General features: G+C 38.2%; 1 protein-coding gene across 5 annotated transcripts in view; it reads left to right on the plus strand.

Moving 5' to 3' along the window:
• Window positions 1–15599, plus strand: part of TMEM200A (transmembrane protein 200A) — an 88457-nt gene extending 72858 nt beyond the window's left edge. For 4 of the 5 annotated variants that reach the window (XM_078370084.1, XM_002746954.6, XM_054254432.2 and 1 more), the window contains one exon: window positions 12621–15599. In XM_078370084.1, coding sequence (XP_078226210.1) covers window positions 12637–14112 — 1476 coding nt within the window. In that variant the 5' untranslated portion in view covers window positions 12621–12636 and the 3' untranslated portion in view covers window positions 14113–15599. Of the gene's footprint in view, window positions 1–13; window positions 88–12620 lie in introns of those variants that run through there. The other variant, XM_035296676.3, reaches the window with a different exon arrangement.
• Window positions 15600–16471: the final 872 nt, after the last annotated feature.

Consider the following 16471-nt stretch of genomic DNA (forward strand, 5'->3'; position numbering starts at 1 on the left):
GTTTTCCTACCTTGTTTTTCTTATTGCTTTTATGTTTGTCACAAGACAAGTCTCCAAATATGAAGAAATGGAATGAATTTTTAAAAGGTATGTTTTATTCTTTCTGTATCTCCCAACTGCCTTTCTCACATAAATTCAACTATTCTTTTTAACTACAAATTGTTAATGCTTTTGCCACTGAAATATACAGATTCCATTCAGACGGTTTTTTGACTCTAAGTCTCAGAACAAACTTGCAGTCCTCTTCATGGACAGCAAGCCATCCTTAATTACCTAACTTAGTACATTTTTAATCTGCCTAGCAGAGCAGTAAAAGGATAATGTGAGCTATGAAGAGTTAGTAATAGCTATTGTTTATTGAGAACCTCTTATAATCAACACAAAAGTAAGCATCATATACATAACTTATTTTTGAAAACTCCTTGTAGTCAGACCCAGCTGATATCACTAATGTCACTCAGGTAGACTTGAATTGCCAGACACGGAGCTGTCCTTTGCATTTATTATCTCCTCTGCTTCCCAACAGTCCTACAGGTACTGTTAACTATACCCATTTTACAAATGAAGGAACTGAGACTCCAAGAGGTTGATTCAGTTCAAGTGTGGTTATTAAGTGCTGTGTAGGGATTCAAGCCCCCCTAGGTCTTCTGCCTCAAGTGCACTATATACTGTGTGTGTTAAAGAAGGCTTTGCCATTTTATAGATGGAGGAACTGAGATAAGCAAAGCGACTTGCATGGCTACCAAGTAAGGAAGCAAAGATGTGGGCTCCTGTCTCTGATTCCAATATTGATGTGAAAAACCATTATGCTACACTAAAATATTTTGTTTGTTTGATGTTGAGACAGTATCACTCTTGTTGCCCAGGCTGGAGTGTAATGGCATGATCTTTGTTCACTGCAACCTCCACCTCCCGGGTTCAAGTGATTATCCTGCCTCAGCCCCCTGAGTAGCTGGGATTACAGGTAACTGCCACCATGCTCAGCTAACTTTGTGTCTTTTTAGTAGAGATGGTGTTTCACCATGTTGGCCAGACTGGTCTTGATCTCCTGACCTCAGGTGATCTGCCCACCTCGGCCTCCCAAATTTCTAGGATTACAGGCATGAGCCACCATGCCTGCCAAAGAAGATTTTTATTCTATTCTTATTTTTTAAACTTTATGTGATTGAACTCTTAGTAACCCATATGAATTTTCTTTTTTCAATTCCGGTAAAGATATAGGTTAAAAATCCTATTCTAAAAGTTTGAAATGTCTCAACTGGGAAGAAAGTCCTAAAACTGTCCTAGCTTGAACAGAAAATATTTCCATCTGTCACATTTGTGGATACCACATGGGGTTTTTATGTAATGTTTTTGTTTGGTACTCAAGGCATAGATTAATTTTTACTTCCTTTGGGCAGAGAGACTCACATTCTGGTGAATTTTTAAACCTCCAGATAAAGATAAAAATTCAAACATATAAATAAGTCAGTATCAACTATATTTAAAATAAGTCACACTTCAACTGGAAAGATGATGAAAAATCAGAGGGCAGGGACCCTCATGAAATGTCAGGAACAAGGATGAGTTAGAATCTATCTGCATGGCATACCCTCACTGGTGTGCCAAGCCTTCATTAACTGCCACCACTTCTTGGAAGCCTCTCCTGATTCCTCCAGATAGTATCAAAGAACATTCTCCGAAGCTCCTGTAACTCCATCATAGCAATTATTTTAAATGTTTACTTCTATTGCTTTCCCACTGGATTCCATACTCCTTGAAATCAGGGACAAGGTTTTATGACCTTTGTGTCCCTAGTGCTTGGAACATTTTAACCATGCTCAAGGTTTCATCAACTCAGTTCACAGTCAGCAGATACTGAGCATTTCGTATACACCAGGCACTCTGCCAGGCACTGGGACAGCATGAAAAAAAAAAAAACAGTAGAAAGGGAAACATGTAAACAAGAACGAACACTGGACTGGGAGTCTGAAAACTTGTCTTTCAATTCTATTCTGTCTGCTAATTCAGTGTTTGATCTTCAGTAACATTCCTGGTCTTTAGTTAGCTATAAAAAAAAAAGTCTGGAACCAAAGATATCTAGTCTCTCAACTTGTAAGTCTATGTAATTATCATTATCTCAAATATAACTGAACCATGTCTAATGTATTATAGGCTCACAGTGTGGTCAGAATAGTGGGCCAGTGTGGTCAGAAGATCTAAATATATAGGAATACACTTCTGAGTGTGGGAATACTGAAAACTGGATGGATTAGTGCCAGAAAAAGCAAATACCAGAATGTGCTTAGGCTTGTAAAAAGGGTAAAGAACAACAGCAATAAGGCTTTTAAGATTAGTATGAGAACAAAAATAGGAGAGGTAAGCCTGAAGATTAGAATGAGCGGTATGTGGTGTACATATGATACACAAAGCAGAAATCTTCTCGATGAGAAGAACTTTTATCTGCAAAGGGTAAAATAAGCAAGGCTCAAGAGAGGCACACAGACAGTGGGCTTGAGGGCAGGCAAGAATACATGTCTTTCTAGTGAGAAAGGTGGAAAATAAGATTTCCTGCAGTTGATTTCCAAGACCCACAATGACTCAGATTTATGTAAGATGGCGAAGGCCTGGAGATAGCCCAGCAGTATCCTAGTTTGCAAAGTAAAGAACACGTGTTTTGTGAATTTCAAGCTGGTAATCTTGATGTCTATTGCTTAGCAAAATTGTGGCTGGTTTATGAGCAGGGAATGAAAAAAAAAAAAGGATGATCAACATGTGGCCAAAAGCTAGCCCAAACTAATTTTGTATTTTTGGTTGTCTGCACAGTATATACATATTTGTCATTTTTTTAAAATTAAGAGACACGGTCTTGCTATGTTGCCCAGGATGGCCTTGAATTCCTGGGCTAAAGCAGTTCTCACGCATCGGCCTTCCAAAGTCACTAGGATTATAGATGTGAGCCATCACGCCCAGCCCATATTTGCCTTTTAACTCGGCCTTTGACGAAATCATGATCTCTTTTTAGAGTATATGGAAACATTAAGTGTGGCTGGCCTTCTAGTTAGAGTTACTTATAACCAGTTGAATGATGTCATCAAAATGATGGTGCTGATCAATACAGTCTGAGGCCAGGAAACATATTTTGAGCCCAGTGTCTACTTTGATGCCAGGTGTCCATTTTTATTGGAATTACATGAATATCTAAACAAATGAACAATATCTACCTAGAAAGAAGTCTCTAGTGTAATATCACAGAGCCTTCTTTGCTCTATGCTTTAATTTCCAAAAACTTGGGTGAAGCTTTGGAAGTCAGATTTGTAATATTTGCAGATGAACACAAACTGAGAGGGACAACATGACTTTGGAAGCCAGGCTTAGGATCCAAAGAGACTGTTAAGCAGAAATTCTGTGCCCAAGTTAACAAAATGAAATTCAGTGGAGTAAAATCCTTCACTCGGATCTTTGAAGGAGTAAGTCCCAGCCCTGCCCTATCAGCCATGGTGAAGAGCAAAGAGGAGGATGTAAAGGTAGAGATATGGTCTCTTTTGAGTCTGTGTCTTCATACGCTAAAGGGGATCTGGACACGTGCAAGAGGCCAGATACTCACCCAAGGTGAAGCCTTCAAACTTATGTACTCCCCCTAGCTTTTTTTAGGCAATCATTGGGATTTAAAAATGGAAGTTGGTTGGTCCACAGGCCTAGTTTTAAAGGCCAAGCAGCATTCTTTAGCATTTGGTGTTATTACGGAAACAGGAACCAGAATAAGAAAAAAGAAAACCTCAAATGAAAGCAAATCTGGAGGCCCCTCCCCATCTCAAATACTCTAAGACCACAGGCTCTGGAGCCACCTCCCAGCTACGTGACCCTGGGCAAGTGACCTAAGCTCTTTTAGCCTCAGAAACATGAAAAATCGGTATTACAATTAGTACACCTCCAGAATCGTTGTGAGAATAAATGTTTTTGTACTGAAGCATTTAGAACAGTGCCTGACCATTAATACCATTATTAATGTCCGTTATTACTAACATTAAAACTTAGAAAAGTATGGCTTTTATAAGGAGGAGACTAGTTAACAGGGTTCTTAAACCCTCATGCCTTGGAAAAACATACAAAATGAAAAGCAGTAATAAAAGTGTAGGATGGTGGGCATGTAGCTTTGCAGCATTGACAAAAAAAAGGTATTTTGTTTATTTTGTTTGGGTTGTTTTTGCATATAGTGAACACTGTGGACCAACTGGCATTACAGTTTGAAGATACAGAGCTTGTGGATTCACTCACTCTAGATTTTACAGTTGCACAAGGCTCCTTTTTTCTTTTTTCTTCTATTTTTGTTATACTTTAAATTCTGGGGTATGTGTGCAGAATGTGCAGGTTTGTTTCATAGGTATACATATGCCATGGTGATTTGCTACACCCATCACCCCATCATCACATTAAGTATTTCTCCAAATGCTACTCCCCATCCCCCCTTCCCCTGATATCCCAACAATTGTCCCCCCCCCTCCAACAGGCCCCGGTGTGTGATGTTCCCCTCCCTGTGTCCATGTGTTCTCATTGTTCAACACTCACTTTTAAGTAAGAACTTGTGGTGTCTGGTTTTTTGTTCTTGTATCAGTTTGCTGAGAATGATGATTTCCAGCTTCATCCATGTCCCTGCAAAGGACATGAACTCATCCTTTTATATAGCTACATAGTATTCCATGGTATATATGTGCCATATTTTCTTTATCCAGTCTATAATCGATGGGCATTTGAATTGGTTTCAAAGTCTTTGCTATTGTAAACAGTGCCGCAATGAACATATGTGTGCATATGTCTTTATAGTAGAATAATTGATAATCCTTTGGATATATACCCAGTAATGGGATTGCTGGGTCAAATGGTATTTCTAGATCTAGAACCTCAAGGAATTGCCACACCCTCTTCCACAGTGGTTGAACTAATTTACACTCCCACCAACAGTGTAAAAGCATTTGTATTTCTCCACATCCTGTCCAGCATCTGTTGTCTCCTGATTTTTTAATGAACACCATTCTAACTGGAGTGAGATGGTATCTCAATGTAGGTTGATTTGCATTTCTCTAATGACCAGTGATGAAGAGCATCTTTTTATATGTTTGTTACCTCATATATGTCTTCTTTTGAGAAGTATCTGTTTATATCTTTCACCCACTTTTTGATGGGGGTTGCTTGTTTTTTTTCTTGTAAATTTGTTTAAGTTCTTTGTAGATTCTGGATACTAACCCTTTGTAATGGGTAGCTTGTAAAATTTTTTCCCATTCTGTTGGTTGCCAGCTCACTCTAATGATAGTTTTTTTTTCTGTGCAGAAGCTCTTTAGCTTAACTAGATCCAGTTTGTCCAGTTTGGCTTTTGTTGCCATTGCTTTTGGTGTTTTAGTCATGAAGTTCTTGCCTATGTCTATGTCCTGAATGGTATTCCCTAGGTTTTCTTCTAGGGTTTTTATGGTGTTAGGTCTTATGTTTAAATCTTTAATCCATCTGGAGTTAATTTTTTTCTGAGGTATAAGGAAGTGGTCCAGTTTCAGCTTCTGCACATGGTTAGCCAGTTTTCCCAACACTATTTATTAAATAGGGAATCCTTTCTCCACTGCTTTTGTCAGGTTTGTCAAAGATCAGATGGTTGCAGATGTATGGCATTACTTCCATGGCCTCTTTTCTGTTCCATTGGTCTATATGTCTGTTTTGGTACCAGTACCATGCTGTTTTGATTACTGTAGCCTTGCAGTATAGTTTGAAGTCAGGTAGCATGATGCCTCCAGTTTTGTTCTTTTTGCTTAGGATTGCCTTGGCTATGCCAGCTCTCTTTTGGTTCCATATGAAGTTTAATGTGTTTTTTCCCAGTTCTGTGAAGAAAGTCAATGGTAGCTTGATGGTGATAGCATTGGATCTGTAAATTACTTTGGGCAGTACGTATATTTTCATAACATTGATTCTTCCTAACCATAAGCATGGAATGTTTTTCCATCTGTTTGTGCCCTCTCTTATTTCTTTGAGCAGTGGTTTGTAGTTCTCCTTGAAAAGGTCCTTCACATCCTTTGTTAGATGTGTTCCTAGATATTTTATTCTCTTTGTAGTAATTGTGAATGGCAGTTCACTCATGATTTGGCACTCTGTTATTGGTGTATAGGAATGCTTGTGATTTCTGCACATTGATTTTGTATCTTGCGACTTTGCTGAAGTTGCTTATCAGCTTAAGGAGATTTGGGACTGAAACGATGGGGTCTTCTAAATATACAATCATGTCATCTGCAGATAAAGACAATTTGACTTCCTCCTTTTCTAATTGAATACCCTTTATATCTTTAAGTTGCCTGATTGCTCTGGCTAGAACTTCCAATACTATGTTGAATAGGAATGATGAGAGAGGGCATCCTTGTCTAGTGCCAGTTTTTAAAGGGAATGCTTCCAGTTTTTGCCCATTCAGTATGATATTGGCTGTGGGTTTATCATAAATAGGTCTTATTATCATCAATATCTAGTTTATTGAGAGTTTTTAGAATAAAGTGGTGTTGAATTTTGTCAAAGGCCTTCTCTGCATCTATAGAAATAATCATGTGGTTTTTTTTCTTTGGTTCTGTTTATGTGATGGATTACATTTATAGATTTGCATATATTGAACCAACATTGCATCCCAGGGATGAAGCTGACTTGATCATGATGGATAAGTGTTTTGATGTGCTACTGGATTTGGTTTGCCGGTATTTCATTGAGGATTTTTGCTCATCAATGTTCATCAGGGATATTGGCCTGACATTTTCTTTTTTAATTGTGTATCTGCCAGGTTTTGGTATCAGGATGATGTTAGTCTCATAAAATAGGTTAGGGAGGATTCTCTCTTTTTCTATTTCTGGGATAGTTTCAGAAGGAATTGCATCACCTCCTCATTGTACCTCTGGTAGAATTCGGCTGTGAACTTGTCTGGCCCTGGCCTTTTTTGGTTGGTCAGCTATTAATTGCTGCTTCAATTTCAAACCTTGTTACTGGTCTATTCAGGGATTCAACTTCTTTCTGGTTTAGTCTTGGGAGAGTTTAAGTGTCTAGGAATTTATCAACTTTTTTCTAGATTTGTTGGGGTTTTTCTTTTTGCATAGAGGTGTTTATAGTATTCTATGATGGTAGTTTGTATTTCTGTGGGATCTGTGGTGATATCCCCTTTATCCTTTTTTTATTGCAACTATTTGCTTCCTCTCTTTTTTCTTCTTTATTAGTGTAGCTAGCAGTCTATGTATTTTGTTGATCTTTTCAAAACATCAGCTCCTGGGTTCATTGATTTTTTTTTTTGAAGGGTTTTTTTGTATCTCTATCTCCTTCAGTTCTTCTCTGATCTTAGTTATTTCTTGTCTTCTACTAGCTTTTGGGTTTGTTTGATCTTGCTCCTCTGGCTCTTTTAATCACGATGTTAGGGTGTCAATTTTAGATCTTTCCTCATTTCTCTTGTGGGCATATAGGGCTATAAATTTCCCTCTACACACTGCTTTAAATGTGTTCCAGAAATTCTGGTATGTTATGTCTGTTCTCATTGGTTTCAAAGAACATCATTATTTCTGTCTTTATTATTTATCCAGCTGTCATTCAGGATCAAATTGTTCAGTTTCCATGTAGTTGTTTAGTTTTTAGTGAGTTTCATAATCCTGAGTTCTAATTTGATTGCATTGTGGTCTGAGAGACTGTTTGTTATGAGTTCCATTCTTTTGCATTTGCTGAGGAGTGTTTTACTTCTAATGATGTGGTCAGTTTTAGAATAAGTGTGATGTGGTGCTGAGAAGAATGTATATTCTGTGGATTTGGGGTGGAGAGTTCTGTAGATGTCTATTAGGTCTGCTTGGTCCAGAGCTGAGTTCAAGTCCTGAATATCTTTGTTAATTTTCTGTCTCATTGATCTATTATTTTGTAGGTCATTAAGAACTTGCTTTATATATGGGTGCCCCTATATTGCATGCATATATATTTAGGATAATTAGCTCTTCTTGTTTCATTGATTCCTTTACCATTGTGTAATGCCATTCTTTGTCTCTTTTTATCTTTGTTGGTTTAAAGTCTGTTTTGTCAGACTTTAAAAAAAGGATTGCAACCCCCTTTTTTTTTCTTTCCATTTGCTTGGTGAATCTTCCTCCATCCCTTTATTTTGAGCCTATGTGTGTCTTTGCATGTGAGATGGGTTTCCTGAATATAACACACCAATGGGTCTTGACTCTGTATCCAATTTGCCAGTCTGTGTCTTTTGATTGGGGCATTTAGCCCATTTACATTTAAGTTTAATAATGTTAATGTGTGAATTTGATCTTGTTATGATGCCAGTTGGCTATTTTGCCTACTCAATGAAGCAGTTTCTTCATAGTGTCAATGGTCTTTACAATTTGATATGTTTTTTGCAGTGGCTGGTACTGGTTGTTCCTTTCCATGTTTAGTGCTTCCTTCAGGAGCTCTTGTAAGGCAGGCATGGTGGTGACAAAAATCTCTCAGTAGTTGCTTCTCTGTAAAGGATTTTATTTCTCCTTTGCTTATGAAGCTTAGTTTAGTGGGATATGAAATTCTGGGTTGAAAATCCTTTGCTTTAAGGATGTTGAATATTGGCCCCCACTCTCTTCTGGCTTGTAGGGTTTCTGCCAAGAGATCTGCTATGAGTCTGATGGGCTTTCGTTTGTGGGTGACCCAACCTTTCTCTCCAGATCCCCTTAGACACCTAGCTTGGTGTCTTCCCAAATGGCCACCCAGTTTTATACTAGAAACCCAGAGTGCTCATGTTGTAGCACTGGAGGGAATCTCCTGTTCTGCGGGTTGTGAAGACTGTGGGAAAAGCACAGTATTTGAGCCAGAGTGCTGGGAAAATCGATAATGGCTTCCCTTGACTAGGCAGGGAGTTCCCCAGCCCCTTGCACTTCCTGGGTGAGGTGACCCCAGTCTGCTTTGGCTCACCCTCCTTGGGCTGCAGCCACTGCCCAACCAGTCCCAATGAGATGAACCAGGTACCTCAATTGGAAATATGGAGATCACTCACCTTCTGCATTGTTCTCACTGGATGCTGCATGCCAGAGCTGTTCCTGTTTGGCCATCTTCCCAGAAATCAATCTCTCTCTCTCTCTCTCTCTCTCTCTCTCTCATTTTTTTCAGAGAGCCAGGCTGAAGTGCAACGGCATGATCATAACTCACTGCATCCTCCAGCTCCTGGGCTCAATTGATCCTCCTGCCTTAACCTCCTCAGTAGTGGAGACTATAGGCATGTGCAACCATGCCTCGCTTACTTGCTAAGTTGCCAATGCTGGTCTTGAACTGCTGGCCACAAGTGATGCTCCTGCCTGGCCTCCCAAAGTGCTAGAGTACTAGGTGTGAGCCACTGCACCCAGCCTTCACTAGGCTCCTTACTGTGAAACTGCCTTTAGCATCCTCATGCCATTTCCCAGTATTGGTCCCCTGTTCATGCTTTCATCTACTAGTTAATTATTCTAAAATAACAACAGCATTATTTATGTCTTACTCCAACTCCATGGCAGATGTGTATAAAATTCCAGCATTTAGGAATAGTATTTGCTAACTCCCAAGACTTGACTCTCCCTCTTGCTCTGACCTTACTTACCTAGTTGACTTCCTGTAGCACTGAGTTGTGTGCTGGCTGAGTTCCTGTTCCCTAGCCTGCTTTCTTTCCCTTGACCTTCCTGAAATGCTGCTCACCTGATTTTTGACTGTGATCTATGTGCCACCTCCTGTGTGAAGCCTGTTGAACGATCCTTCCTTAATGGAAACTTTGATTCTAGGAGTTACCACATTCTGTTTTATGTGGATCTGTTAGCTCCTTCTAGGTTTCAAGCTCTTTGAAACTGTGATTGAATTTTCACACCTTTGCTTTCCTCTAGGGGTCTAGATTGGGACCCCGAATCATGATAGAGCCTTGTGTAGTACTGAATTGCCTTGAACAGAATTAAGGGACATTGGCACCAAACTTGATTTTGCTATTCTTTGAGCCTGAGCAGGGTAGAATGGCTGAAGAAACTGTGATCCCCCCATCCATTATATTCTTTATTTCTGAACTACTCTGGAATTTTTTGCCTCTTTTTGTTTCTATGCATTTTTTATACTTTTAAACTACCCTTGTTTTTTCTTCCTGTCTCACTTTTCTTCTCATGCTCATATGCAAGCTCAGTCATCCATCTCTCTTTTTCACCTTTCCTTCCTCATATATGTTTCTTAAAATATCTTTTTCTCTTCTAACCTCATTTCCTCTATCAGCCTCCTGAACAGAAAATGGTAGTGCTAATATTTTAAAAAGTGGGGGAGGACTAGAAATCTGTATGGAATGTAATTCACTTTTATTGCTTTTAAATTAAATGAAAAGCTTTTGCCCTTGTTTCTATTCTACTCAGAAGGATTTTGGACTAAATCCTTAAGCCTGCCATATGGAAATAACTGGGCTAGATGGCTGCTATCTAATCTAAGCATTTAATTGAAACATTTGAAATGGCTTTTGGTTCAAGAAAACATAGGTTGACACTAAGCTTTGTTTTAGCAAAGGTTTGGGAAGGTTCTAATCTGTAGTATGTATACTTTGATAAATTTCATAGACTAGAGCAACAGATTACAATGTAGTTTGTTCTTCCAACATAAAACTATTTTAATCCTAGTTATAATTTAACTGAAGACTGGATTTACTCACTGGCTTGTTGAAACTGTAGATACCAACCACAACCCTGTCATTTAAACACCATTTAGAAATCATAAAGAGAAATCCAAAAGGAGAGCTCAGTGCTGCAAGATGAGATTTGATGCCCTGAAGAAACTCTCTCTGAAATTCGCCAAAGACCTGTGGGACTTAAAATATCTTCTTGTTTCCTACCAGCTAGATATGGCAGCATGAGAACCATTTATTATAAATCAGGATAGATATTTTACCAAATGTTGATCTTTGTTTGGATAGTTTGTTCATATTTTCAACTAGGAAAGTTAGTATGGTAATATGGTAGTCATTTATCCCTCATTCAGCATTTTAGCAAATATTTCTTGAACACTGGCCATGTGAAGTCACTACAGTGAATGTTTCTGGTAATAAAAATAAGAATTAAATTTGATGTTTGATCATAAGAAGTAGAAGAACCGTGATATTATATTATGAGTGCCATAGAAAACCTGCCATTATAAAGTGGTCTGAGGAATAAATGCTTGCATGGGGTGCAGTGGGTCGGCTAGAGAAGACTTTATAAGGAAAGTGGAATATGAGCTTTGATGCCTAGCCAGTTGTCCATATGTGAAGACCAAGGGTGGGGAGGGGGTGGATTCTGGACAGCTGGAACATTGTTAACAAAAATCTCAGAAATTATACAACATGGAATATGAATGAGAAATACAGATCATTGCTTAGATTTTAGTTTTATGCAAATTAAAGAGAAAAGTTAGAGACAAAGTCATTGGGTCTAGAATTTCAGCTTAAGCTTTGATAGGTAGTGGAGAATATTTTGTCATTATTCTGCTCTTTAAACAAACTTCAGAGATGATTAATCCTGATTGTAAAGGAAGAGAAATTGTTTGTTTGGAAGACCAAACAGTTGGGGGTTATAATAATGGTCTAGTAACAGGTAAGAAGATCTGCACAAGGCTGGGAAGAGTAGGATTAGAATGGGGTGGGTAGTGAAATTAAAAACATCATGTAGTGGAAATTTCTGGGATTTAGAAACTGTTTGGAAGAGGAAGATAACTGTAAAGAGCCAAACCTGAGAACTAACCCTTCTAAAAATGTCAGACAAGTCAAGTGCTGCAGCTGGTGTGTGCTAAAAGGTAAGTTCTGCTTTGCTAGCAGTACATGATGTGTGTATGTTCCCTAACGGGCAGTGGAAAGTGTGAAATTGAAACTCAGGATATGACCTGGAATATGGACTTGGGACTCATTAGCATAATGGAAATAGTGGAAGATGTAGGAACAGATATGAATGCCAGGGGAGAGTATGGAAGAGAAGATGGCCAATGACAAGAATCTAGGGAGAAGTTCTACTTTTAGGTAAGTCTATTGAAATAGTGAAGTCAGAGCAGAAATAGGAGAACTTCACATCATAAAAGACTAGGGAAGAGAGAGTGTGGAGAAAGAGGGGCCGATAATATCTGTGGAAGCAGAGAGGTAAGGATGAAAATTGAGAGAGAGAAATTAAATGTGGTAGCTAAGAATTCATTGATGACTTTCACAAGAGAGGTCTTAGAGCCATGAATTGCTGAAATGTATCCTCTTTGTCAGTCTATAGTGTTTGTTCAGTGATTTAAAATAGCACAAGTAACTGTGTGTGTGTGTGTGTGAGAGAGAGAGAGAGAGAGAGACAATGCATCAGTCTTGTGGCCAGGTGACTATTTTATAAGTGATAAAATTATTTAAACAAAATATTCCTCTAGCTCACATTTTATCCACAGAAATGTAACTTAAAAAAAAAACAAATATTCACTTAGTGAAAAAAGAAATCAAGAAATTTACATTAGTCAATAAATTTTGTACCAAAACTATGTCAATTTTAAAGATATTCTACCGCATTTAATCACATGAAACTGTAGCAGCAACAAAAGTTCTATGTAAACAGTTGTTTAATTGAATTGATGCTGATACCCCAAGAACATATTTAGATCATCTTTTTCCTTTTTTTTTCTTCCAGAATAACAGGCCAAGCTATGATAGCAACTGGTGGAGTGATAACCGGCCTGGCCGCCTTGAAAAGGCAAGACTCCGCCAGATCACAGCAGCATGTCAACCTCAGCCCATCTCCTGCTACCCAAGAGAAGAAACCTGTCAGGCGCCGGCCCCGGGCAGATGTCGTGGTTGTTCGTGGTAAAATCCGGCTTTATTCCCCATCTGGATTTTTTCTTATTTTAGGAGTGCTCATCTCCATTATAGGAATTGCCATGGCCGTTCTTGGATATTGGCCCCAAAAAGAACATTTTATTGATGCTGAAACAACACTGTCAACAAATGAAACTCAGGTCATTCGGAATGAGGGTGGTGTGGTGGTTCGCTTCTTCGAGCAGCATTTGCATTCTGATAAGATGAAAATGCTTGGTCCATTCACCATGGGGATTGGCATTTTCATTTTCATTTGTGCTAATGCCATTCTTCATGAAAACCGTGACAAAGAGACCAAAATCATACACATGAGGGATATCTATTCCACAGTCATTGACATTCACACGCTAAGAATCAAGGAGCAAAGGCAAATGAATGGCATGTACACCGGCTTGATGGGAGAAACAGAAGTAAAACAGAATGGGAGCTCCTGTGCCTCCAGATTGGCAGCAAATACGATCGCCTCTTTCTCGGGTTTTCGGAACAGTTTTCGAATGGACAGCTCCGTGGAGGAGGATGAACTTATGTTAAATGAAAGTAAGAGTTCTGGGCATCTTATGCCCCCTTTGCTCTCTGACAGCTCTGTCTCTGTCTTTGGCCTCTATCCACCTCCTTCCAAGACATCTGATGATAAGACCAGCAACTCTAAGAAATGCGAAACTAAGTCAATTGTGTCATCATCCATCAGTGCTTTTACATTGCCTGTGATCAAACTTAATAACTGTGTTATTGATGAGCCCAGTATAGATAACATCACTGAAGATGCTGACAACCTCAAAAGCAGGTCAAGGAATTTGTCAATGGATTCCCTTGTGGTTCCTTTGCCCAACACCAGTGATTCCTTCCAGCCTGTCAGCACAGTGCTACCAAGGAATAATTCCATCGGGGAGTCATTGTCGAGTCAGTACAAGTCATCTATGGCTCTCGGGTCTGGGCCTGGACAGCTCTTGTCTCCTGGGGCTGCTAGAAGACAGTTTGGGTCCAATACATCCTTGCATTTGCTGTCATCACACTCAAAGTCCTTAGACTTAGACCGGGGTCCCTCCACTCTAACTGTTCAGGCAGAACAACGGAAACATCCAAGTTGGCCTAGGTTGGATCGGAACAACAGCAAGGGGTATATGAAACTAGAGAACAAAGAGGACCCAATGGATAGGTTGCTTGTGCCCCAAGTTGCCATCAAAAAAGACTTTACCAATAAGGAGAAGCTTCTTATGATTTCAAGATCTCACAATAATTTGAGTTTTGAACATGATGAGTTTTTGAGTAACAACCTAAAGCGGGGAACTTCTGAAACAAGATTTTAGTGTTAAAAGAATATATCATTTTACAAGGGTATATATTTAAAAACTATTTTCACTGGTGTTTCCTTCTTAGAGCATTGGCTGTAAGCCTTTTTTTAAATCAAATGGTTTGTAGTGTATTAGAATTGGCTGCTTAGTTCTGTAATGAAGATGGTTGTATGTTTGGGTTACTTGTGACTGCAGTACTCTATATTATCACATATGATTTTATTTTCTCTTCCTTTGAAAGCATGATCTCTTTTAGTAATATGAATGCAAAATACTTGCATCCAAATTAAAACTTATTTTCTAAGTTCTTTGATTGCCCTATTTATAAAATGAAATGTCCAATATGGAAAGCATAGGGTACCAAAGTATGGACCGGGAGGACAAATTCAATCCCAATATGTATTATGGATGACTATGAGTGCAAACTTTAGGATGTGATTTTCTGAATAATTGTTCTTTGTAGGATTTGGTTATTTAAAATGAAAGAGATCTAGTTTTAGTGTGAGCTCAATGATGTGAATTGGTTAAGTTCATTGTGAATCCTGAGTTTTAGTTAGGTAGTATTTTTTTCAACATCAGTTCTGTTTTCAGTGATGTTATATCAAGAAACAATATATTCAAGAGCCATCGCTGACAATGCCAGATATACTTACGGACAAATATCAAAATGCAATTATAGTAGCTATAACTTTAGGTATTTAGAATCAAAATTCACAAGCTGACTTGATAAAACAAATATACTTTGTAGAAATACTATCCTGAAATAATTATACACATGAAGGCAATGTTGACTAATGAATGAAGATACATTACATGCTAGTTAATGCTAACTAGTCTCAGTACCTTTTTCTAGCCATCTGTTACTTCCAATAGCCCCTCATTCCCACATCCTATTTTCCCCCAATATGTTTTAGATCCTGGGATTTGGAAAACAATCAGCTAACCTTGACATTTCTTTTCATCTTCACATGCCACTAGCTTGGTAATTCAAAAACATTTAGTTCTTGATAAATTGCCTTGAAGTTTTACCTTGTGCTGGAAAGCCTTATGATAACTCCAAAGACTTTCTTATGGTATAATACATTTTTAGGATTGTGTTTCTTAGTTACTGAAGATAATAAATATTAAAATGGATGTTTCCATCAGAAAATTTTCATGTTTTCCTTTAAGGTAAAATAATTGTAAGAACTGTTAAATAGAATACTCAGGAAATTCTACAGGTTTCTCCCAATACCTAAGCATTTCTGAACATCAGTGTTGCGGTTACGGAAGAGCAGGAGGATCCATTTGCGTTGCTTCCCAAAATTCCACCTCGCGTTTGCATCACAAGTTTCCCTCAACTGAGACACAGTTTTGCTTGTTAGAACATTAAGCCTGTGTATTGTAATAGAGTGGACTCAATATTTTATGATAAAGCATTTAATAAACTTCTGTTAATAGAAGTTTGTGTTCTTCACACCTTTGCTACTGCTTTTTAAATAAAATGTACATTTCTGCTTAAAGTACTGCTTTTTACACTTTCAGATATATTCTACTGCGGGCACTTGATACCTATTACATGTACTGAGTATCTCAGCTTTTATGTTTTGCTTCTATTAAGTTAAAGAGCTAAGTCTATCCACCTATTTAGACTGTTTTTAAATGTTATCTTGGGATTGTTTTCACTTAAAGTTTCATTTTTTCCTAAGGAAAAAAACCAAATACAGCATCCAGCAAGCTGTATTTCTCAGTAGCACAGAGATTTGAAAACAGTGTCTCTCAACATCCCTGATGTGACAGATGACTGAAGCCATATAATTTGTTCAGTTCATCCCTGAAAGAGCTCTAGAAATTTGAAGAGGATTAAACATCATGGGTCTTAGATGAGCCAAATAAAGGAATTGGAGGTTTAAAGTAGTGGTTCCTGCTCAATCTTCTCTTCATCAAAACGCCCGAGTTTTTTATTTATCAAGCAAATCAACTTTGTTAAATGATACATAATTTTCTCATTTTAAATTAATCAAGATGTATATTACTAATTAAAGTTTCAGATGCATATGAGATAGCTGATGTCACCACATTGGTATAATTCTACCTAAAAGCAATGAAACCTGGAATTCTAGTTAGACCATATTTTGTGCCTTTTCATTAGGCTTTTATGAATATTAAAAATTATTTAGAAAATACACCAGCCATAATAGATTAGAACTGCACTCTAGATACCTTGTTCAATCTTAATTACCTCTTTAAATCTCCAAATATGGTTATTCTGAGGGGCAGGGAGTTGGGACTTCAACATATGAATTTTAGGGAGACACAAAGTAACCTGTAACATGGGGATGTGGAGAGGTGAGTAAAGGTTCTTAGTCTAGAGTAGGTGAGAAGGGTGCAATAC

Source organism: Callithrix jacchus, chromosome 4 (genome assembly GCF_049354715.1).
Source record: "Callithrix jacchus isolate 240 chromosome 4, calJac240_pri, whole genome shotgun sequence".
Taxonomy (NCBI): domain Eukaryota; kingdom Metazoa; phylum Chordata; class Mammalia; order Primates; family Cebidae; genus Callithrix; species Callithrix jacchus.